The sequence below is a fragment of the Calonectris borealis genome, chromosome 16 (assembly GCF_964195595.1).
Source record: "Calonectris borealis chromosome 16, bCalBor7.hap1.2, whole genome shotgun sequence".
In the NCBI taxonomy this organism is placed as follows: Eukaryota; Metazoa; Chordata; class Aves; order Procellariiformes; family Procellariidae; genus Calonectris; species Calonectris borealis.
The window spans coordinates 12,835,152-12,859,210 of NC_134327.1; the positions used below are offsets into that span (position 1 = coordinate 12,835,152).

General features: G+C 44.7%; 3 protein-coding genes across 3 annotated transcripts in view; 2 read left to right on the plus strand and 1 right to left on the minus strand.

Annotated features, from left to right (window-relative positions):
* Nucleotides 1–24,059, plus strand: part of EIF3B (eukaryotic translation initiation factor 3 subunit B) — a 396,012-nt gene that overhangs the window by 321,727 nt on the left and 50,226 nt on the right. The window lies entirely within an intron of this gene.
* On the plus strand, nucleotides 1,404–10,069 carry AMZ1 (archaelysin family metallopeptidase 1). The gene is made up of 6 exons (XM_075165308.1): nucleotides 1,404–1,808; nucleotides 2,453–2,620; nucleotides 3,478–3,606; nucleotides 3,949–4,112; nucleotides 5,468–5,644; nucleotides 9,354–10,069. Exons 1-6 carry the CDS (start codon nucleotides 1,505–1,507, stop codon nucleotides 9,921–9,923), a joined length of 1,512 nt encoding a protein of 503 aa, XP_075021409.1. The 5' UTR covers nucleotides 1,404–1,504; the 3' UTR covers nucleotides 9,924–10,069.
* Nucleotides 15,862–24,059, minus strand: part of GNA12 (G protein subunit alpha 12) — a 44,789-nt gene continuing 36,591 nt past the window's right edge. Inside the window, exon 4 of the mRNA XM_075165309.1 lies at nucleotides 15,862–23,140. Coding sequence (XP_075021410.1) covers nucleotides 22,571–23,140 — 570 coding nt within the window. The 3' untranslated portion in view covers nucleotides 15,862–22,570. The remainder of the gene's footprint in view (nucleotides 23,141–24,059) is intronic.

Consider the following 24,059-nt stretch of genomic DNA (forward strand, 5'->3'; position numbering starts at 1 on the left):
TTTATCGCTGTCCTCAAGGGCCACTGAATGTCACTTACCTGACAGAGCTCGGCTGCCGACCTACTTAAATTATAGACTTAACCAGTTCCTCCTAAAAATATTTCACCTCTTTTTTCCTCTGATTGAATGATGCTGTTATAATGGTGATGGTCAGCAGCTGATACATTTGCTTATCCACTCAGAAAGCTTGTCTGGTTTCTTTTAAGTTAGTATTAACTCGCCTAATAGAAGATAATACTTATTCCTAGAAACCCTGTGCTTTTGTGCACATATACCTGTGTATTTTTCATTCTGCTGTATACAGGTGCAGCGCTTACCTGCGGTAGGCAACTTTGCCCAGAGTACTGCTCCAAAATACTCCAGTTCTACTTGGTGTGATCTCCTTACAAAAAATGAATGTCGTCTTTGGAAAAATCCAGACATAGGTTAGCCATAGGGGTTGTACTTTGTTTCCTCTTTTTCTCCCCTTTCCCCAAGACGTCCACTGGAATCTCCATAAGTGCATAAACTGCAATGGGAAATAGGTGCTTGACTTCTGCAGCTTTGGAAAACGCTGGCCTTAGAAAGGACCCTGGAGAGGATATTTCCAGGATGCTCTGAATTAATTTCTTTCTGCTGCAGGCTTTCATTTGCTCTTTATTTACCACTTCATATCATCACCAGCATGCTTGATGCTAACACAGTGTGACATGAAGTCATTCATGAAGTGACATGATGGCAATGGGCCCGTACGTATCTTGCTAGAGAGGCGGCACCAGCAAACATGAGTCTCACGCCAAGTCCCACCTGTGGATCAGGCTGGGCAAACCTTCCCACATCTTGCAGCCTGACAACAGCACTGTGAACCAGCAGATGTCCCAGGTCAAACCTAAGAATGAGGATAAAAAGCTGTTAGAGGAACTTGTCAACAGTGAACTGCTGCTTTCACTGGTGTCAGGTAAGTCAGAAGTTTAGGCTTCTGACAGATAGATAAAAAGACCAAGATCTGCCTCTTCTTTCCTGCCATGGACCTATGCCTTTGAGAGCCCCCAGGAGTGTGGTTTAGCCCAAGCAAAAAGGAGCACCACCTTTCCACATCATACAAGGGCCAGTGCAGCCAGTTGCACAACACACAGAGGTATTTCCCGTGTTATTGGGACTTCAGGATAGAACACCAAAAAATAAAAAAACAAAATCAAATTATCTGATTTAATCCAGACATCTGGTAGCAATAATGGGCTATGCATTCTTGAGCACCATCTACTGGTATGTTGTCCATAAAAGAGTGACATACAGACAGATACAGAGCACCCTATAACAGCTACTCTCATGTAAATGCGTAGGGCTCCTGGCCAGCACTATGTACAGCATTTATAAGCTCCCAGTCAAACCTTACAGCTGGGATCTTGGGGCAAACTGCTTTGAGAGCAAAGTGTGAGAAGGTTTCCAGGTCCCTCGCGAGGCCACGTGCTGATGGTTGTATCCCCTCCTGCAGGCAGTGCCACAGCCGGTGGGTCTCTCCGCGATGCTGCAGTGCAAACATGCTCAGGAATTCAGCTTCGGGCCCCGGGCTCTGAAGGATGCGCTGATCTCCACCAACCCAGCCCTGCAGGAGCTCTATGCCAAAGCTTTCTCCAGGGCGGAGAAGCTGTTCCTCTCCGAAGCCTACAACCCACAGAGAACGCTCTTCTGCACGCTGCTCATCCGGACGGCTTTCGACTGGCTCCTCAGCCATCCCGATGCCCCCGAGGACTTTGAGACGTTCTATCATGCCATGCTGAGGAGGAAGCAGAACTTCTATCGAAAGCACATTTACCTGCAACCTATAGGTAATGCGGGCATCTTCACGGAGCCACTTGGAAAGATACGGGAGGGAGGTGGGTGGTGCTGAACGCTACTAACATCCTCTTCTAAGGACTAACCTGCAAAATGCAATTGCCGTAGCAAAGATAAGTGTAATACCAAAGGCTCTGACATGCTCTGGTCCAGAGTCACAAGCCATGATGACAACCATCAGTAGACCTGTCCTGTAAATGGCATGTGTGCCCCTGGGTGAGACTTGCTATGAATATATGTATGCATGCATACATACATATATATCTATATGTAAAACTTTGCTGGATAAAACAGCATTTCTGGAGCTCCATCCCTGACGGTTCATTAAAAACAGCCACCCGTTCCCACATTAATCTTTCTGCACAACTTAAATAGGAGACAACCTTCCTAGTACATCTGCTCTGCTAACGAGAGAGTGTGCTAATGCCTCGAGCCACCTCTCAGAAAGAGCCGCCTCTTCTCTTCCATATCTGTATAACCATCCAGAGATGTCTGCCACATCCCAGAGTAAGCAATTAACTTCAGAATGAACCAGCCGCCTTCTTCCCCAGTTGCTGTGGCCAGCCCCACAGAACCCCTTTGGACCTTATGATTCACCCTGGCTTTAAGGAACTGATAATAGAGCTTCTCTTCCTAGACTTAATCGAAGGGCCTGCCGGGCTCTCACTGCTGGATTCCCTCCAGAGCTGTGTTGAGTCTTTCTTCCTGGGTCTCCGTGTGAAGTGCCTTCCCTCCATCCCCATCTCTTCCATTCACTGCTGCTACCGCCCCAGCCGGGACACGGACAGGGTGCAGCTTCACGCAGGTAAGGACCCGGGAGCGGGGGACCCGTAGAGACATCAGCTTGGCACACGGGCACGAGCCCTCCCTTAGGAAATGCCTGAAATAGCCCTTCATTGCCTGAGCAGGGAGGGGATGAGGAAGGGAGTGGAAAGGGAGAAATCCTGTTCTCATGGAAAACGCAGAACTCTGAGGTTGCAAACAGGAATAAAAAACAAAGTGACTTTCATCATATTTTCCTCTGCTGTCTGTATTTTTCAGTGCTGTTATGTTTAGGTCCAGCTCTGCGGGAAGGCACTGTAGATTTGGTGCAGCCCGAGTTCTCCCATCTCTTGTCCAGAGCCAAAGTAAATTAGTGGCCTGGATGCCGCAGGTGGGGAACTCACTGGCCTTTCATGTTAGGAAATTTGGGTTCAAGTGTCACACAGCTCCCCAGGGAAATGGGTTTGTCAGCTGCCAAACTCGCGCTGCACAAACATCCATCTGGAACAAGCTGTTTGCAGGTACCGCGGGCAGCACGTGCCCAGCACAGACCCAGCGCTGCAGCGATGCATATATCTGAAATGCCTGTAGGGAAATCCTTCTACTTCCAGGTGCTTATTTCCGTGGGTTAGCACTGAATTCACCTACATCTCTGCCCTTAGCTCTGCTTTGTTTTAACTCTGTGCTCAGCACCACTTCAAAAGTCAGGTCTGCTCATACTCTGATTTGAGGGGATGGGCTACACAGCCATGGATCTCCATCCGAGATGCTGAATCCAGCAGCATTGCCTATCTGTGGCTTGGATTACATCCTCCTCCCCATGAGCAGCAGAAATTCTGGCTCTTGCATGCCTTCCGGGGATGCTTCATTTTAATGAACATCTCTCTTGTATTTGTCCAGATGGGATCCTGAATTTCCTGAAGAACAACAAGCCCATGGATGCCCTGTGCGTCCTCGGACTCACTCTGTTGGACCTTTACCCATGCGAGACCTGGAGCTTCACGTTCAGCAAATTCCTGCCAGGACAAGGTGGGATTGGTGTCCCATGATCTCCTAGCACAGCATGCGAATAAGGCAGCACTGTACCAAAAAGCCTTCCCTGGGAGACTGGAATAGCCAAATCTTATCCTTAACATTTTATTCACTCCCTGATAAGAGGAACTAGGTTTTCCCAATTTAAAATTAGGGAATTCGGGGCTCCTGATCCAGACAAAGGTAACTGAGATGCTACAAACCTTTTGGGAAGTGTATCTCATCACACTCTGTGTGCTCAACTGGACTGTGCTACAACAGCTTTCTTTTCATGCTGCCTAAGCTGAGAGACAATCATAAGAGAGCTGATGCCTAACTTGCATGCGCTTCTCTTTACAGAAGTGGGAGTCTGCAGCTTTGCCAGATTTTCTGGGGATTTCCCTCAGGCTGGCTGTAGCAGCTTGAATCCGCTCACACAGAAGGAACGGTTATGCGAAGTCAGCAAAGAAAGCAGAGACCGGACATTGCCGTTCAGCGCCCAAGAGATGGTCCAGTGCTGTAAGGTAGGACCAGCAATCTCCTGCACCCCCTATTTCTTGCCACGTAGGGTTAAATATTTCAGGGCTGGGCATAACCCATCTCTCAGCCCAGTGAAGCAGGCATGAGACTCTGCTCCCAGAAGACCCAGGCAATGACAGCCAAGTCTACGCACTTACACAGTCCCAAAGAGCTTATATTTTAGTGCACCACGTAGACATCTCTTACTCCCCTTGCCACTGGAGCAAACTATAGTCTCAGCTCTATAGAGAGGCTACAGGATTTACCTTATGTCATGCAGCAACTCTGAGACAAAAACCCTGCCCAGCTCCCAGGTTCATGCTTGGGACATCTCAGTATTTTGCTTGTCAGGCAATGCATGGGCAGTACGATCTGTTAGCTGATGAAGTATTCCGAGATTAATCAGAATACCTAGTGGAGTTGTGTGTTAACTAATGGATAGCTGGGAAGGGGTGACCGTGTCTTCCTCAGACATTGGTATCCATAAGGGGAGAGGACCGCTTGCCAGACCTGCTTACACGGATGGATGAGAAAAATACCTCAGACAAGTTTGCACATATATATATATATATGTGCAGATGCCCTTAAACCCTATCCATCTCCACACATCCGATTCATGAGTGCTGTCCTCCCTCATCCCAGCATCTCCCCTCCGCCCTCTTGCCAGCTCTACTTCTAGCATTTCTCCCAAAGCTGGCCCACACAGTGCCATTTCTGTCTGCCTCCCCTGGGGTTTGCTCAGGATTTTCTAGTTTGAGGTCCCTTCCTGTAGTAATTTCAAACGATGTTAGGTGGCAATGGGAGGAGGAGGGGAAACCTCCCTCCTCAGCCTTTCCGCGGTTGCCAGTTCCCAAGGCAGTCATGCTGGGCCAGCTGACTCCAGCTCAGTTTTTGCTTTGGCACAAACGTTTAGAGCGTCTGCTCTGGAAGGACCCAGATCTGTTATCGTCAATAGCTTCTTACAGATTTCTCACATGGTCTGTGCTGCTCTTTTCAGACCCCTGTGGGACTGGTTTTCCCTTTAAAAAACCCACAACGCTGTCCTTGGGGAAGAGTGACAGCAGCACTGCGCTAGAGCTCTGAACATGCTATCGACAGGGTCTTCCCACAGCTGCCTCTAAAAAACACACCCACCCCTCCTCCTCCACCATATAAACATGGATGTTGGGGTACCTGGGAAGAAGGGAGCCACGTTCCCCTTTCACCTCGGAAAAGCTTAGGCTGAAGGACCACCAGGGCTGAGCAACGAGTCGATTAGACTGTCAGGGAGCGGGGAAAGTGGAACAGCAGAGGAGGAAGAGGAGGGGGCAGTGGAAGCAGAAGTGACCGTGTGCTCCTGTGATTTTTGCTTTCCTGAAAGGTGACCTGTCACGAGATCTGCCACCTGATGGGGCTGGGGACCTGCCGCTGGCTGCAGTGCATCATGCAGGGCGCGCTGAGCCTGGACGAAGCCCTGCTGCGGCCCCTGGAGCCGTGTCCCATCTGCCTGCGGAAGCTGCAGCACGTCGTGGGCTTCAAACTTGTCGAGCGCTACAGGGTGAGAGACCAGACCCACCAGCCCTTCGTGGAGCAAGGGGACGTAGCAGGGAGCAGAGCGGCTCACCCCAAACCACAGCGCTAAATGTGCTGTAGCAGCGTGTTAAACACATGCTGCTCTCCGTGCAAGGTGCTGAGGGAGGGAGCTTACACCTAAATAAGGGGGGTGTTGTACACGTGGTCTGTGACTAACGTAGCACTTTACACACTCTCTAGGGCTTTTGGCTGTTCACAGCAAGGGACAGTGCGACAGTCTGACCACATTTGGCTACTTCCAAAAATAAGGTGGGGAGGGCAGGCAGATTTCAAGCCAGAGCGGCAGTGAGCACAGCAGTTCACATCTCTGCCCTTTCCTGTGTGTGACCGTGGCGTTCTGCCCCTCTGGGGCTGCTGGTAACGGGGAAAATATTAAGTGTGTACTTTGCTGCAGTTCCTCTGTTTAAAGATACGAGAAAGGATCACAAACTATTACCCCCTAGTAAGTGGAGGGTCCCAGATTCATCTTTTGTCTCTTCTCTCCCACCCATAAAACTGCTAACACCACATTTAGACAACATCAGGAATAGTGCTAAGATGCCCTTAGCTCTAGAAAGGGTTTTCTACCTCTGCTGTCTAAAAAGCAGGATTCAGGAGCCAAATGGCTGGTGGAATAGAAATAATGTCATCATTCTCACTCAGCACCCTATCTTCTCCCTGGTTATAATTCCTGTCTGACACACATCATGTTCAGAGACAGGATTTTCCACAGCTGCCTAATTTAAGTCTGTGGGTTATATTTGTAACAAGATACGTGCAGAACAAGAACGGGGATGGCTCTAGTTTCATTCAGCTTGGAATCAAATGCACAGAAGCACGGCAAAGGACATGGGGGAAAAAACATGTTTGTGTGGTTTTGCTGCTTGTCTGTGTGTCTGCGGTGGTGTTAGACCCGTCTCTGGCTCCGTGGCTCTTTGGTCCCTGCTTCTGTCCGAGAGGTGCCTAAATTGCCCAGACTACCAGAGGAATAAATTCTGGTTTATTTAAACACCCAGCCTGTCAGCATCCAGGTATTGCTTTCTAGAAGAGAACTGCCATCTGCATTAAGCACTTCTAGCAACATTTTTGCCTTTACACCTGCAGTAAATACTCTAATTGGCTCAGCATCCCCTGGCGACAGTGAACACAAACCTGAAGAGAGGATACACTTGCCAAGTGTCACATCTGCTGCCTTGACAAGGAAAAGCTCGGCTAGATATAGTACAAGCTGGTATAAGAGAGTTGTGATAATCTCTGTAAGAGGCTTTGCTATAGCATTGAGAGGAAATATAAATGCCAGAGATGAACTAAATAGTTAAGGAACCTGACAGAAGAGAGCACAAAGCATTTGGAGACAATATCAGATAGCGAAGTTACTTGCTAAGCATGTTTTCAGAGGTTATGGCTGCCCAAGTGCAAGCCTGAAGTCACATTTCCCTTTGGAAAACTATCACGGATCCCCACCTGCCACACAGCAGCCCCAGACGCTCATAATAAATGCAGGAAATGCCAGACACAAAGCTGCTCCTCGCCAGGAGCAGGTAACGCTGCTGAAGTCTGCAGCTGAGACAGTTACGGGCAGAGGGCATGTGGGACAGGAAACCAGTCCTTATGCAGGAGGAAGAGCCCCTCAATTTATTTATCTGAGTTGCACTCAGAAACATACTCCAGTTTTTCATCACAGCTGCTTATTCCAGCGTGAGTCATCTTGAAAACTGAAAGCAAATCCGTTCTCATGGTGTTTCCCCACCACAACCAACGCTTCCACCTGCTGCTTCTGCAGCATCCCAGGCTGTTCCGCACGTAGCGCCTAGGTTAGTTTGCAGTGGCCACGCTGCAGAAGACGACAGTGCTCGAGCTGTTAGAGGTTGGGTTAGCTACATCCTCGCCGTGGTGTTAATCGCAGTATCTGCTCTCGGGCGCAGTGTGGCTGCACTGCTGCTGGGAATGACAACGCTGCCATGGCAGAGGGGTTTGAAAAACTTCCAGTGCTGAACCTGGAGCCCCTTGAGGTGTCAGACAACAGGTTTCATTCTTAGTGACTGACTTGGGGTGGGCATCCACTTCAAATGCTCTTGCCTGCAGGCAAGTTAAACCCATGAAGAGGTTATCCCTCTCTAATTAAATAGGAGAACATAAAAAGAGGCTGCAGCCCTACAAACCCTTCCCAAGTTCGAATCAATAAACCACCGAAAGGACAAGATACAGGAAAGATTTTGGGGTTTTAGTAGCAATCTTGGGTCAATCATCCCCTCTTTTTGCCTTAAATAATCCAAATGTACTGTTTGAACATCCTCATCTCCACAGCTTTTTCTCTTCTTGGGAATTGGGCTAAGTGGCAGTTGTGATTCCTTCCCAGATTCACTACTCTTGGGAATGTTAAGAGACATTATAAAATCATGGGCTCGTTGCAGCTTTCAAATAGCTTTGCTGTCCCCTTCCCTAGTCTGGCTCCTATTGCAGCTTCTGGTGCCTTCTTTGTTTTTAAACCCGGAGGGAGGGAAGGGCTATTGGAGGTGGGATGAGGCAGGAGAAAAGTTGTCCCTTTACATTTTTTCTTGCCCCAGAGGGAGGGGGCAGGGTGGGTTAGCTTAGCTGAAAGAGTCCATTTTATTCTTGTATGAAATTCTTCCCTGAGGCTTTATGCACAGACTGAAATGAGAAACAGGGCCGATTTCTCCCACCCGCTCAATTTGAGCTCTTTATCCTTTCTGTCACTTGCCTGAAGAGAGAGCAATAGAGGAGGGAAGGGGGAGGGAGCAGCGGGGTGCTGCGGGAGAAGGGAGCTCTGTAGGGCTGGAAATCTCCTGCCCACTTCTCAAACACTACAGCTCACCCTGAGCTGAGCACGTAGGGACCCAGCACAGTGACCGGCATCTCAGGTTAACACTCTGTCACCCTTGTGTTCCCCAAAGCGATCGCAGGGCTTTGCGAAGGTATCAGCTGGCAGCTGCAAAAAGTAAAAGTGAGGAAAGAGGCCACAAGGGTATGAAAAAGCTGAAAAACACACAAAAAAAACCCCAACACATGCCAACAAGGCAGACAAGGAGATCACCTTTTATCCAGCGATGACTGGAATACTGCAATTCCCCAAAGCATAAGGAATAAATGTGCCAGAAGCAACCCGTTATATGCCCCACTGTAGCATTTAATATTTAAAAAGGAAATTGTCTCAGACATTTTCCTTTCATTAATTCTTTCCTGGAGCCCGGCCTTCCCACTTGTGCATTTCAGCTCAAGCGGGGAAGAGCTATTCTTAGGAATAAAATGCACATTACCACAGGAGTTAACAACATGATGAAACAAGATTCTTCACCGCTATCTCAGGAGCTTTTATAATGACACAGCTTCCCCTGGAGAGGCATTGGTTTGGCTCTCGCAGAGATCGTATCCGCACAGCAAGGAGTGAATTTGTGCTGTTTTTCTCCTACCGTCTTCAGTGATGAGGCAGATACAGTCCACGTCTGGCTGGGGGCAGAACTACTACAGATGCTGAATCCAAGAAAATGGGGCAAGAGAAAGCCCCAGCTTTGTAGGGCAACCATGAACTGTCTGAACCCATCTCCTGGCCGAGAGCACCATAGCATCTGAAGCTGAGCCACCCAAGATAACTAGGTTTACCTGACAAGCACTGGGAAAGGCGTACCTGTTTTCTTTCATTCTCTAAAATGAAACCTTTTCCTCTCTCACCACAGAAACTCTACGCTTGGACACAGACTGTGTTGTCCACGTGGCCAAGGCAAGAGTCAGCAGTCCTGTCTGCCTCGGAGGACATCCTTCCATTCAGCTCAGACTCTGGGATGTGCTGCGAGAACGACTCCGAGGCTGTGACCTCCTTGTCCGAGCCGCTGACACCGGACACTTGCAGCCAGGCCCTCTCCATCAGCCAGGAGCTGGAACAGGACGAGCATTCGTGTTCGCTGGCGGAGGCGCACAGCCAGCCCCAGCTCGCCGGGCCCACCAAGTCCACAGATATCATTAAAGATTATGAACTGTGGCTGGAGATGTGCATTGCTGCCCTGGAGAGGAACGTCTCCGAGGAGGAACTGGCTCAAGTAGACAAGACCGTGGATGCCCTGGCCAAGTGGGAAATGTTTACAGGACAACTGCCTGCTATGAAGAAGGACCTACCCTTTGCTAGGGACACCACCGGGCTACGGAAAGTTCTCGGAGACAAATTTTCCTCCTTGCGGAGGAAATTGAGTTCCAGAAAACTGTCCAAAGGGGAGTCGTCCCCTCATCGTTGGCGGTGGGAGGAGAACTAGGCTGGGTCTGCCTTGGGTTGGGCCAGCTTTGCTCCCACAGCTTTGCTTACGTTACTGCCCTACTTCTGACCTTTCTCACCACAAGTAGTTGCTGCCAGAGAGAAACAGCAACTCCCCACAGGAATAAAAGGTGTTTCTTTTTCTGAGACTGCTGACATATTTTTGATGTGATCAGTTCTTCTCTAGGGGTTTTTCCTGCGCTGGTCTAAGCAACAGCACAACTCCAAACCCACATCAAGTCCTATGTAGGTGCTTGTATTTTCTTGCCATATTTCTTTTGGTCTGAAGTCAGCCAGGAAGAGGTCTATGCTAAACACTAAACATATTCACACAAAAGCTTGGTCCATCTGAACAAACAGATGCAAATTAAACCAAGGCACAGATATTATTTCTCCCTCTCCATTTCCCCCCATACCAAATGTTCATCTCTGTTTTAGCCGCTGCCCCATCAGCTGGAGGTTGCACTGAGCACAGCCGAGGCTGACGGACTCATGCTATGAGTAGGGGGGGAGAGGGAGATACGGAGGAGGACGGGCACAGAGTCAGTGAGTAAAGCAGAAAGATCCCTGGCAGCTCGTCCGCCATAAAGAACAGTGTTAGTGTGACGACTGTCGTTTGGCGGATACTCAAGGGGATCTCCAGAGCTGCTTCAGTTCAAACAAAGCCAGGCTTGGAGCCATGAACTGTAACTACTCACATCCTCTGTAGATTGGCACAGGACAGAAAACCTTTGAAAACATTCACACACTCATTGATTATTAACTTAAAAGGGGGAACTACACATGCATTCCTCTCTTTCTGCCTTGAGAAGTTAACACCCTGGCCCTTTCCCTCTTTTCCGCTCTGTAAGTCACCCTCTGAACAGGAACGGGTGCTGTGCTGGCACCAGGAGCGGCAAAGCCTGCTTTCCCATTGCCGGGGCATGCCGTTCCTCTCCGGCTATTTATAGACAGAGCTCCAGAGGCCGACAGGTTTTCGAGCTCTGTAACAGCAGCACGCCGGGGGAAGGCTGACCCTCTCCATCCCCAGTTCACTCGGACCTCAGCACTGATAACACTCTCTACAGCTCACAGCTACACGGCCACGCTTCAGAGTTCTCCCATCTAAAAATATCAGCAGGTAGGACTGGGTCCAGTTCAGCTGGGAGGAGAGAGAGGATGTTTCCCTCAGAGGAGCTAATAGCTTTGGCTTTCCTGAGCGTTTGCCCTGTGCACTTTGAGGGCCTCAAACCATGCAGTAACTCTGCAATGCATTTTTGGAGCAGGGAGGGAGAGAATCAGTGGAAGACATTTGAAAAAAGCTCGAGATTTACTCGTGCAGGTGAGTAGAAAAGATGACCTCGTAATAAATTCAACTGGATTCCGGAAACACAAGCAACTTCACATCCGCATGATTCATACAGGGAGAAAAAAAGGAGTTCTGGCTTCGGGACTGATGACGGCAATTCCTGGAAACATTTTTTTCCAGGCTGCGCGCCTGGACTCTGCGCAGGCGCGATGCAGCAGAGCCGCTGCTGCCGCCCTCTCCTGGCAGCGGCAAAGGCGATGGGGTTCTCATCCAAGACATTCTTCCCAGCAGCAGCAATTTTCCAAACAAATCCTGCTTGAATTACAAATCCATGTACTGCCCCATACTTGCTGAGTTGTTGCCTTAACAGATTTACTATTTTAAGCAAGAGATTACTTTTTGTTCAGCCTTGTTTGCTCTTACTTGATTCTGTACTGAATCATTAGGCTGAACTTCAGAAACTTTCCAGAAAAAGGCCATAAACTCAGGATGACAATATTGCCTAAGGGAAAGAGGCAGCTTTCTATCATAAAGTCCAAAGACAACAGAGAAAAGGGGTGGCACAGAAACAAACTGAACTGCTGGCAGAAGTCACAGATGGGAAACTCCCTACGTGACACTTGGCTTATAGACTCATGTTAGCTCTCTTGTGAAAGCATGGATTTCTGCTGAAGAGTTGTTGCTTACCAATAACAGATATTTTTGACACCATCACTGACAGAACCACCACTTACCAGCTCAACGTGTCCAGAAGGGCTCCAGGTAAGAAATAAATGAGCTTCACCTACTTGCGTGGGCAGCTCAGCAGGGTCCGTAGGGGCAAGGTGCAACTTTGTGGTGACAGGCAGAAAGCGGCTGTTACGCTTTTAAGTCCTTAGGCAGCTGGAGGAGAGAAAATCCATGCAATATTACACTGCAGGTTTTTGGTCATGCAAAGACATTCCCGCAGAGGTGGCCACTTTTCACATCAGCAGAGTGATGCACATGACAGCACAGCCTATCATTTTGTTCCCAGGGTCTGTAAGTGGTACTTTGCACTTAACACTACACAGTCTACACCAGTGTGAGAAAGGACTGGAGGCAACCTGGGTCACAGAGAGATAAAATAACTGGCCAAGGTTACACAGAAAATCAAAGTTACAACCAGGACTAAAGCACAAAGGTGCAATTCCTACTCTTCTCTGCGTGTATCAGAGTTGTAGAGGGGCAGAAAACAACTGACAGAGGAATTAGAAGTAAAACAAGTTGAAGATAAGCCCCTAAATAAGATTTCCTGCATTTTAAGCAGCAGGTTTCTCAGGAGATAATTCTACTTGGGAGGGTGTGGGAACAGTAGCATAACTTGCAGCTGATAACCTGCCAAGTAAGCTGTGGAACAGAAATACAGATGAGATACTTAGGAGTCATTTTAGAAGGTCAAGCTGTGGATCAACCATCAGCAAGAAGTAGTAGGGTACTCTATGTATAAATGCAGAAGTTACTTGCAACTCAGCAGCCAAGATTGGAGTTGGTTACAAATGATCCAGGAACGGTTTCACTGTGTCGTAGGCAGTGGGCAGGAGTACCTAGGTATTCACTACGCAGCACGTCAGCCACAGTTTGGTGAGCCTTCTGCAGGAAGACAGGCAGCGAAAGGAGCTGAGCACCCAGATGGGAAAGAAGTCCCAAAGGGCAACAGTACCAGCAGCCTGCCACAGAGCTCCCCTGGGCACGGCTTCGGGGCTCTGGCTGGCAGCCTCCCTCTGCAGCCCCAGGAAGGCAGCGCTGTCATTTCTCTGCCTCGTGACCTGTGGGTGTCTTGTTGTGACAGGCAGATGATCTAGAAATGAACTCTGCACATGACCTGGCCGCTGCCTTCAGGAGATCCCCCAGCTAACTCCTTCCTGAAGTTGCTGTTATCTTCCATGCAACGATCCCTAAGGCAACGGTACAACATGGATTCAGAACATCTCCCAGACCACACCGACTCATGGCTACCTAGAACATCCTCCATAATCAAAGTAACTCCAGTCATACCCTTTCTGCCCCGAGCTCAAGGATACTTGTTTTGAAGCAACTTCTAAAGTTGCTTTTGAAGCAACTTCTAAAGTTTCTAAAGTTCAGCCTAATGATTCAGTACAGAATCAAGTAAGAGCAAACAAGGCTGAACAAATCCTGTAATCCTGAAGAGAGCAGAAAACAGAGTCTTAACAGCTTTACGAGCTCATAAGGACAAATATCTTCTCTCAAGAATAAACAGGCAGAACATTCCGCTCCTACTCTTAAAAAAAGAAGTTGCTGTAATTGAAGGGAGTGGGGGTACAATGCAACTTTCCACAGAAAACAACAAAAAAGACCCCAGTCTTTTGCTAGTTAGGGGTGAAATAGCCTACATCTTGCAAAGGTGGGAGAGGAGAAACCAGTATCTTCCATAGACATTTCATTAGCAGCATCCAGCAATTTCTGATTTAACAGGGGATATGACCATCTCCCTCCCCTCAAAATGGTACTTTTAACTGAAGTCCATTTCTGCTGTGCAAAATTGAGGCTTTAAAAGGAAAGTTACATTTTGTAAAAATCCCTGAACACTCTTCCTAATAACTCTTCCTCCCTTAACACCATGCAGTTTCCCAAGATGCTGGTCAGTCTTGGGGAGAGTGGCAAGAAATTTGATAGTTTTTGTTAGTAACTGAATAAATTTCCTCCCAGGTGTGTACAGAATAATGACATACCAGACTGGAGCTAGAAACCACAGGGATTTCATTTCTCTTAATGAATACTTTAATATTACTATAACCACTCCAAACCTTACGCCTTGTACACTTTAGCAAAAATACAAAGCTATATAGCCCTGCCAACTTCGCATTTTAGAGAAGTCTCTCCTTGGGGAAATAGCCATGTTTTCCCTTTTATTTTTGGAGTGTTGGATTATTGAAATTGCAGAAGAGATACTCTAATTACAGGTAGCCATGCTGATCCAGGGAAGAGAATTCAAAGTTAATATATTGAGTTTCAGCTCTCCAAGAAGGGTACCAGCATTCATCAGCATTGAACAGACAAACTTACCTGCAGAACCATCTGCTTCAGCCTCTGTTCTTATGGGTCAACATCCATGCAGTTGAATTACAAAGGGACACCTTTGCCACATGAAGTGGGATAGACTGAGATGCAGAAATATTAATGGTGTCACTAAGATACCATGATTTAAGCCTCCCACCATAAAAAAATTCCAAATAAAAATTTAAATCCCACTGAAATTGGTGCAGTTTAAGCACTTGCTCACAGCTGCTGACTAGGGAAGGACTGTCACTCCAGTGACAATGCATTGCTTATTTTGATTAAAGCTTCGGAGATTCAGCAATTTAGACAGCAGAGAAACTCCATCAAAACAAACCCACCAAACCCCAACCAGCTTTGGAGCACACAAAAGCGACAACTTAAAACAACCCCCTTGCCTGGCTGCTGGTCAAGTGTTTCAGAAGCCTGGCATGGCCCCTGTTACACCAAAGTGTTCCCGCAGATATTGCCAGAAAGAGCCCTTTCTTGCTCCAGGGAGAAACCTGTTAAACTTTTTCTATATACTATCTTGTAGGACTGTAATTCACAGGAATATTTTGGCCCAGAAAAGGGGTAATTTACTTTCACAGAGCTGACCAAAGAGAACACTTGGAGCTGCTGCTGTTGCTGAGGGCTTTTCAGATTAGAAAGTACATGATCACACCTGGGAACCTCCTCTTAGTGCATATTGAATTTGCAATTCATCTGCCCTCATTTTCAGAGATGCTGAATGCTGACAATACACATTGTTACCTAAAAGTGCTCAGCACCTCCAAGGGAAAAAAGTCAACCATTCCCAAAAGCTTGATGTAGCTGAGGACCTAACATTTCCAATGATCAGTAGAAAGGACAAACAATGCTCCATGAAGTGTTTGAATTGTGTACCTGCCAATGTAATTGATTAGGCATTAGCAGTTCACACAAGAAACAATTAAGACTTGCCACAAAAATCTGCCAGATGTGACCTTTCGAAGTACAAGCGAGGAAAGGTTAATGACATTCCTAAGAACTGGAGCTCAAGTTCTGGCAGAATTGATGCCAGGATGACTACGCTGTAAGACAGGGATACCGATGACTCTCCGAAGGTCAATGGTTCTGCACTGCCGTACAAGATACCACGGCACACAAGCGAGTCCAACAGAGAGGACTGGCACTGGAAAAGAAGCAAGTACAGTTCTCATGGCTATTATCAGACGCTACACAGCAGAAGAGGAATCTCTGACAGGTGTTGCCAACTCAACAGGCTTAATTGTCTTCTCTTGCTGAGCTTAAAATACATAAGCACAAACTCTAGCTGTGTCTCCCCTTCCACTTCCCAGCAGTTCTAATGCCTAAGTCAGCTACTGAAATCCTACAGACGAATGAGTTAGAAGTTTTATATAGGTTAATGTTTCACCAGCCTTCAATTCCTGGACACACTCAGGAAGAATGATTCAGACCAGAACTGGAGAGGTGGGAGATACGTAAAGATTACAGAACAAGATTTTATTGCATGACAGCTGTAGTTTCATGCAGTTCATGCTGTAACTTATTCAAAAAGCAGCTCTCTCGCAGAAAGTTTTTGAATAATGCAAAAAATGTCACTCGACTTTGTTGAAAGATAAAACCCACGAAGAACAGTATAACAAGTCAAGTTTTAATAGATTTATAAAATTCATATATACAAAACAGTAAACTAAGTCACCAAAGCTATAAAATACACTTTTTACACATCACAATATAATTTTATCTAGTACACAGTTTTCATAAATTGAAACTATTACAGCAAGTAGCTGCTTCTATCGTGGATGCTGTTTTGGTGCTAGAAAGACACTTATGTGAGCAGTCTGGAACTGTGCTTTTACTTTATGCATTTTTCACCTTCTTTTAGTTTGTCACTGTTTTTAAAGTACTTGTGAATTGTTAGAAAATTAAGGCTAAACTCAGGCCTTTCCTGCCCAATGCAGTGAACTGGTTTAAAAAAAGAATGATATTGCATAGTATGTGTGTTACAATGCATAGGCACCAGAGAGCAAGTAAACTGCAGAATAAAAGATAACATTAATTGGCTTCCTAGCTACATGATTGTGTCACAAGATAACTTTGTTTTGTCAGTTTGCTTTCATACATATTGATTCCATAAACAAGACAATTCATCACAAGAGCAATAAATACTAGCCATTTTGTTAAGTGGAGTCTCCAGAAATACTGTTTAACGTGTATCATCAATTCAAGCCCATTACACATGCCAGATAACGAAACCTGTTCACTGGAAAAACGCTCATTATCCTAAAGACAGTTAATGGCTTCAATGCAAACGGGAGTTTGAACACGTTTTCAAACCTAAGCCCACCAAGCACGCTTTCCAAGTCTTGTGAACTACCAAAAGATCATTTCTCTTCCACATCCCCCTTCTCCCTGCTATCTTCTCTCAGCTTTTGTGCCCAACCACCTGCACAGAAGCTCAGCGCAAGAGATTGACGGGAAGTATTAGCAGAGAAGCAGTGCTACTCCAAATCTGATACTTCCCTCACGAGATGGGGTCTTTCTCGGGTCCTACTTATCCAAAAATTTTGCTCTCCACCAGTATTAGTTTTTACTCAAATAATGGAAACAGTCTGTTATCTAGCCATTTCCCTGAAATACTAACACTCTGATATCTTGAAGAAAGTTTAAGTAGCTGTTAGAAAGGAGTTAAGATGCACTGTCTGGCCAGAGATCTGCATACCGTGTTCTAGTAGGAATTGAGTTTTAGCACTCAGTTACGAACAGATGAAGAGAGATTTACAATGGAAGGGTGTGCAGCTGCAGCAGGGCCGGCCTTGCCAGCCTGCTGCTGTTAATTCACAGCCACTAGCTCTCTGGAGTCACTCAAAGCTTTTGGGGTCAATGCAGATGGCATTTCACTTCAATACAGTCAGTCTTCAAGCACCATCAGCTTTTGGGATCTGTTTAGAAAATAGCTCCCCTCTCTTGCTCCCTTCCAACATACTTTGGCTTTTTTACCAGAATGCCCACCTTGGAAGTCAGCGCTGCTCTTTTTTTCTCTCCGACTGTGAGTATTTTCACTTCGGATATACGCCAAGAGCTAGGTTGTGATACAGTTCATCAAGCCAGGCACAGAACCACTAGCACTGTCAATCTAGTACCTCCATACTCCCCACCCAATTAGAAAACAAGCATATCGACACGTAGACAAACTTCAACACCGCTTTCCAAATGCCATCAGAAAGATAAAACCGACAAGAATCAAGCTAAACTGTCCAACCACCAAGATGAGCAGAGAATAGCATCACCTGGTTAGCAGTGGCAGTTTCAGCTCCAAATATCCTGGCTTTACTCATTTCCATCTATGTAAAAAAAGATTAGTGTTAAAACAAAGAAGTGCCCACTTCACAGCACAAAGCAGAGATCACCCCAGCTAATCACAAAACAGGTAATATTAAAAAGCACTAGGTCTTGTATTGTCTTGCCAATTACTTCCTCGCTAGGCTAGACAGTCCTCATCTAGAAGTGTGTGGAGTCAATATTAACTCGGCCCAAGTCTGGCCCAGACCATGCCAGTCTTCCTGTCCCATAACGGATGCTTCCTAGAAATCTGTTAAAAACCCACTCACAGAAGTAGGCACAGATGTTTTATGGTTGCTACTGAAACACCCTACCCACCACTTCCTGTGTTACAGAATTAATAGCGTACTGAGGTAAAGAGTTGGCAGTGCTGTATTAAAACCCCTGACTACATCATGTGATTTCATACTAGAAAAATGATATAGAAAAGAGGCTACTACTAAATTTACAGGAATCAATATAGTTCTCATCGTGAGAGATCAGTGTTTGGCTTACATGACAAGCTGCAGTGTATGGAGGTGTTATTGCATCTTGTGTTTGTGTCTCAAGCTGGCATGCATCAAATTGTCTACCAACTCAGCAAGTACCCCTGAAAATTTAATGTCACAGCAAAGCTAAGTCAGGTGTCAAAACTCAGTATTGAAAATCAGAAGGGCCTTTTACAGAAATCCTGTAGTTCCATGCAGCAGCATGTTGTTTTTTCCAGGAGAACTGAAGAGGTACATACATAGTAAAGACTCCAAAACATGAAGTTAATATCCACAAAGACAGCCATCTAAAGGCAGCAAAGGGCTTGTTTTCTAAAACGGTATTCTGTGGAAGGTAGTTGTCTGTCACTAAAGAAAGCTGCTAGTTTCTTCAGTGGTTCCATGTCTATTCTTTTAATTTCTTTAATTCTACAATTCTTTGCAGATTACAGTAACCAGGACTGGTGAATACCTGGGGCGGATGGGGACATGGGGATAGGGGGATGACACGTGGATAGGATGGGACACACTTTTCAAATGCACCATTTTTCATACCAAAAACTACTTTGGCTATCCTAGTGGAATTACATTGTTGTCTCCAGTGCCACATACAGATGAGCTCTTCCTACTCCATTTCACTACAGTTTTTTTGCTGTTAGTTTCTCCACTCTGTCTGCTTGGCTGAGGTTCAGGCTTTAGTTGGCTCAGAAAGCCAGTAAAGGGTCATCTTCAGGAGCTTCTTCATGCTTGTAACATGCCTAGTTCTAGGTTTTACACAGCAGTATTTTAAAAAACTGAATATATTATCAAGTTAATAAGTCAAATAATCTATGCTGCCATATTAAATAAAAGAAGATAAATTCTTTTTATCAAACTGGAAGCATCTTTGAGTTGTAGTGTAAAGTTGAGTGGCCAGTAATTTCCATTCCATAATCTATATTAATTCATTTTCAACATTAAGAACTACTTAATTCCGTCAAAGTGACAACTGCCTATTAAATATGTCACTTACAGAAAACTATTCTTCCTTTTTAATTCCAATTCACCATGTCACCTCATAATGCCATCTAAGAATTGTTCAGAGAATGACAGCACTGCAATCTGAAGGAATGGTACTGACTGACACGCTGTATTAGCTTAAAGCCTGTTTTGAGGACAATAAATACAAAGTAGTGTTTGACTCCCATTTAGTTAGTTTTTCTACTTAAACTGCAAGATTACATAAGTCTCTCCTGCAAGCACATGCTGCAAGCACTTCCTCTCTTTGTCCTTGCAAGAGACAACCCATTTGCAACACCCCATCACTGGTCATTGACCTGCGGGTGTCAAGAGGAGGGACAGCAAAAGGGTGTTTTTTTTTTTTTTTTAAAAAAAAAGTTTTTCAAGGTCTCCATCTGATTATCATCCTGCCTGTGACCCATTTCCTGACTAGCCAAATGAACAATAAGCCTATAAAGTTAACAAAAAAAGATGTTCTCTCCAGCTGTGTTTACCTGCAAAGTTCTCCAGGATGTCACTTAAAATAAAGTTTTCTATTTGTTTCTTGTGAAAGGACTAAGCAACCGACCAAGCCTGTCCCGAGATATTTGTACGACTTAAGTTCTGCTTTAATAATTAACTGGTTTACCATAACATGATTTTCTGGCTTTATTATACTACAACTTACCTTGAAAAAAACCAAACACAAAACCTCTCAGTTGTAGCAAGAAGTGGAGTGTATTTTGCAGAGAAAGTTGCCACTTAAAAAAAAAGTCCTTTTTACTCATAGGCCAGATCCTTTGCAAACTTGAGAAATGCTCGACTTTTGCAAAAAGAGTTTCCTGATCTTGGGTTCCTGGTGTGAACCATCACTATCAAAGTTTGACAGAACACAGAGCCTACAGAGCCAAACTACTGATCTTTATCCTCAGTCTAAAGCATCAAGCTTAGACTCGTTTTATCAATAAAAAGGCAGGCAATAATGGGCCTGAGGGGATCAAACTGGTTCCCGAAAACTCTGATTTAGTGTGCAAAACTGCCATATCATACAAAAACACATGCTTGAGAGCTCAATATGAGATATCTCATGCTGCTTCTTTTCCAGGTGCAGATTAAGTTACTTAAAATATAAGTTGCATTATTAGCTCTGTTCAGAGTTTCAAATCCATCCGGTGACTAAGGATACAAAACCATGGATGAGCACGAAGAGAAAAACAGAACAGGAAATTCCATGCTATGCCTCCCAGGTAAAACTACAGTAGATTCAGACATAAAACTGAGGTAATTCTTGAGAAAAAATACAGTTGAAAGGGAATGTTTAACTCCTTTGAGAAAACAAGCATAATATTAACCCATCTAGAAAATTTAGTGAAAGAATAAAGCTCACAGCAAACTAGGAAATGAAGTCAAGTCAACTTAGAAGTCAGGTCAGCCCATAACTGCCTCCTCTTTCCCAGTGTCTTGTGTGAAGTGGAAACCACTACCAAGAACTCCAAGAATTTTTGAAAACTTTGAAAACAGTCTTAGCCTTCAGCCAAACAAATCAGCCAGCTTAGAGAAACGAACCTTATATGATGAATAAACTTGTCTGCATCACTCTGTGTTGAAACATTTACCTTTTCAAATGTAATAATCTTAAGAGTTTCCCCTCCATCTGAATATTAGAGTCACATAACATTTTTCCCCTTCAAGGTTAAAAATGAATAAATATTTAAAAGACAGAGTTGGTCCTGGCAAAAATAAGACTTGTTACAAGGAAGCTAATTCCTGTTTAAGTTTGCTCAAATTTAAGTTAGATTTTCCCATCTGCAACTTTTCACTTGATTCTTCCCTCGATACTGTGCGCGTTACACAGCACTGAAATAGCCACATCTTTTCCACTCTGAAGCCTGCACAAAGAAAGCCAGAAGACTGCCACATTAGGAAACTACACAAAAATACTGATATGAACATCTGCAAGCTTCAGAGGGGAAGAAAGATTCCACATTTTATCCAAATTAACATGAAAGGACAACGGAACAGGACTTTTTTTGACCACATTCCCCATGGGATTACCAGCTGAAGTAAAGCATTGCTTGTTTTGAGATGCCATTACAGGCTCAAAGGGGCTAAGAACTCCAGGGAATCTTCTGACTTTTTACGGGTACAAACAGCCCTTCAGGTTTTATTCTTGGATAAAACCTATGACAAAAATTGCACAGTAAACTATGTTTGAAAACTACCTAAAGGATAGCACTACAATGTTGATGTAAGAGGCAGATCTTCAGTTTGTCCCCCACTGTAGTAGAAACGATCCGATACGTCTGTACACAAAAAAGGCACCTGATAGTTAGTTACACAGATTGAGAGAGCTAGGAAATTAACAGTTCATATCAACATTATTCATAGCCTCTTGCAATTTTACACACAAACCATTGCCCAAAATGGGCAACTCCTAACTTGACTGTACTCAGAATTACATGTGCATTACTATAGGCTAAAGATCCCATTAAGACACAGATTAAAGGCTAATTTTACAGCAAGGTCTTGCTGTCCAAATACATCAGTGCAGCTGTAAACTGGGATCTCTAGGGTCTCTTCAGTCTTATATAAGGTCAGCTGTTGGGAACTAATCAAGCAGCTGCTGTACTACCAAAACCTTCGCTTAAGAGTTTAATCAGCTTTCAAACTTTTGAATATAGATAAAGTCCTGTCACACGAGATACTGAACCTTCACAGCTACTGCCAACTGCGGGTGTGAGAACAGTGCTGAATATCCATGAAGTACATCTCACCCGAGAACCCACTGTGCAGATACATGGTCAGGTGCTCTAGCACAGGCCGCTTCACCACGGAAATCAGTTCCCCCATGATGTAATATCCTTTAAACATAGTGCAAAATAAACCCTTCTCCGTATCAGCGAGGCCTTAGCTTCCCATCCAATTTACTCCAACATGGGTTTCCTTATACAGTTGTAGACTTTTGCCTCAGGAGACTCATGCAAAACCTTCAGACAAGAGCTGTGCATCCACCTTGATAAGTGGATTCCAGACCCCTGGCAAAGCTGAACATGCACGCAAGATCTGGTTACCTTCCTAAGGGTTAAGAACAGAACTTCCATTAACGTTCTCCAACACGGCTACCAATCTCATTACATTTAGATTAGTTTGATCGATTCAGCACCTCCAAACAACAAAAAAGGCAGTTTGTACAACTAGCGTCTCTGAAAAATGAGCATATTCATTTAAAACGTGTCTTCCATACATGGTTTGTCAGAGATTTCTCTTTTCTAAGAAGGCAGAAGGTGGTTGTGTTATTCAGCATTCCAAACTAGGTACAGAACCTACAACGGCCATGTTTCAGTAGTGTTTCTAGTCCAAATGATTCAGTAGCTAACATCAACATTTGACTCCTTCGGCCTATAGCTCCTCTGTTTGGACTGGCTAGTTTACAGCATTCCTGAGCCAAGTAATTAGCATGGGTCCTACACCACATGCAAGGGCCATAAAGAAAAGATAAAAACTTTGATCTAACCCTCCGGCAAATTTTAACAGAACATTGGCTGCTCTCCTTCACTGCAACATGATATCCTTCAGATTCTCTTGAAGGATCGTGTCCTTCACGGCATGAAACACAAAGCGGATGTTTTCAGTGTCTATGGCAGTGGTGAAGTGATGGAAGAGCGGCTTACTACGGTTTCTCCTCTTTCTGTCAAAGCACTGCACCAGATAACGTTGAACATCTTCTAGCCTGTGAGGGTCGCCTTTGAAGTCCGAGAAATACTTCTTAATGCTGACAGTCTTTACTTTCTCTACAAGAAGATCCATCTTGTTGAGGAATAGGATAATGGAAACATTAAAGAAAAGCTTGTTATTGACTATTGTCTCAAAGATATTCATGGACTCCACAAGTCTATTTGTGCGCCTGTCTTCCATGAGAACCTGATCGTATTCACTGGAGGAGACCATAAACAAAATTGAAGTTATTCCATCAAAGCACTGGAACCACTTTTGACGCTGAGATCTCTGTCCACCTACATCCACCATCTTGAAAGGTATTTTTTTAATGATGAAATCATGCTCTACTATCCCCTTGGTGGCTTTTCTAGCCAGCAAAATATCTTGTTTGCTGGGGAAATAATTCTGTAAAAGAAAGGAGAAAAGTGTCAAAATGTCCTTCAAAAATGCTGGCTAATGCCAGAATATTGAAGCAATGGGGGGAGGGAGGGGAAAAAAAAAAATCAACAAGAGCCATGTTTTTCTAGTTATCAGGTGAAGAATGAATACTTAACTTTAAAATAACGGACTGTTGACCATTTATCTCAACATATTGGTAAACAGCTACAGAAGATCCTGAGACATATGAGAATAAAAATATAGGACCAATTCACTCGTTCACATTTTTATCCTTCAAGCCTCCCATTTTCAGGCTGAAATCTATTTTATCATTATGAAATTCTTAGCCGCAGTGTTATTGCCATTTAGGTAGTGTTCAGTAAAGCAGATCTCCAAATCATCACTGAAAGGATTTTTTTTTAAATCTAGTTTTTCACAATTCATTACTCTTACAAAGGACATCTTGCAAGCTTTAGTGGAAATACTTCTTCCAGGTTCACAGTCCATGACCAGCGAGTACAGCAACGTGTTCTACCGCAGGTTGTGGCCCAGCCCACCACTGTAGAGGGATCTGTTCTTCAGAAGCTTATCACTGTTACTATTTAGGAAAATAATTTCCCTTCTTTCTCCTCCTAGACTCTTGACAGATGTTTTCATTACTGATTTTGAATCCTACAAGTGCTAGTGATTTTTTTTATTTCAGGATTTTTCATCCTGCTACCTTAAGTAGCACCAGCCATCAGATCATCATGAAAACTGAATGAGATTCACAGACTGCATAGAAGGACTGATAAAAGAAAATATGTGCATAAATAAAACTTCCATAAACAATATTTGTTGTCTGTCAAAAAAGATTAAGCAAATACTAAGCTTCAGTTTCATAAGGCTGGAGTTCACTATTTCTAGAGTAAAGAACTTAGAAGTTATTTAATGCATTGCTATTTAA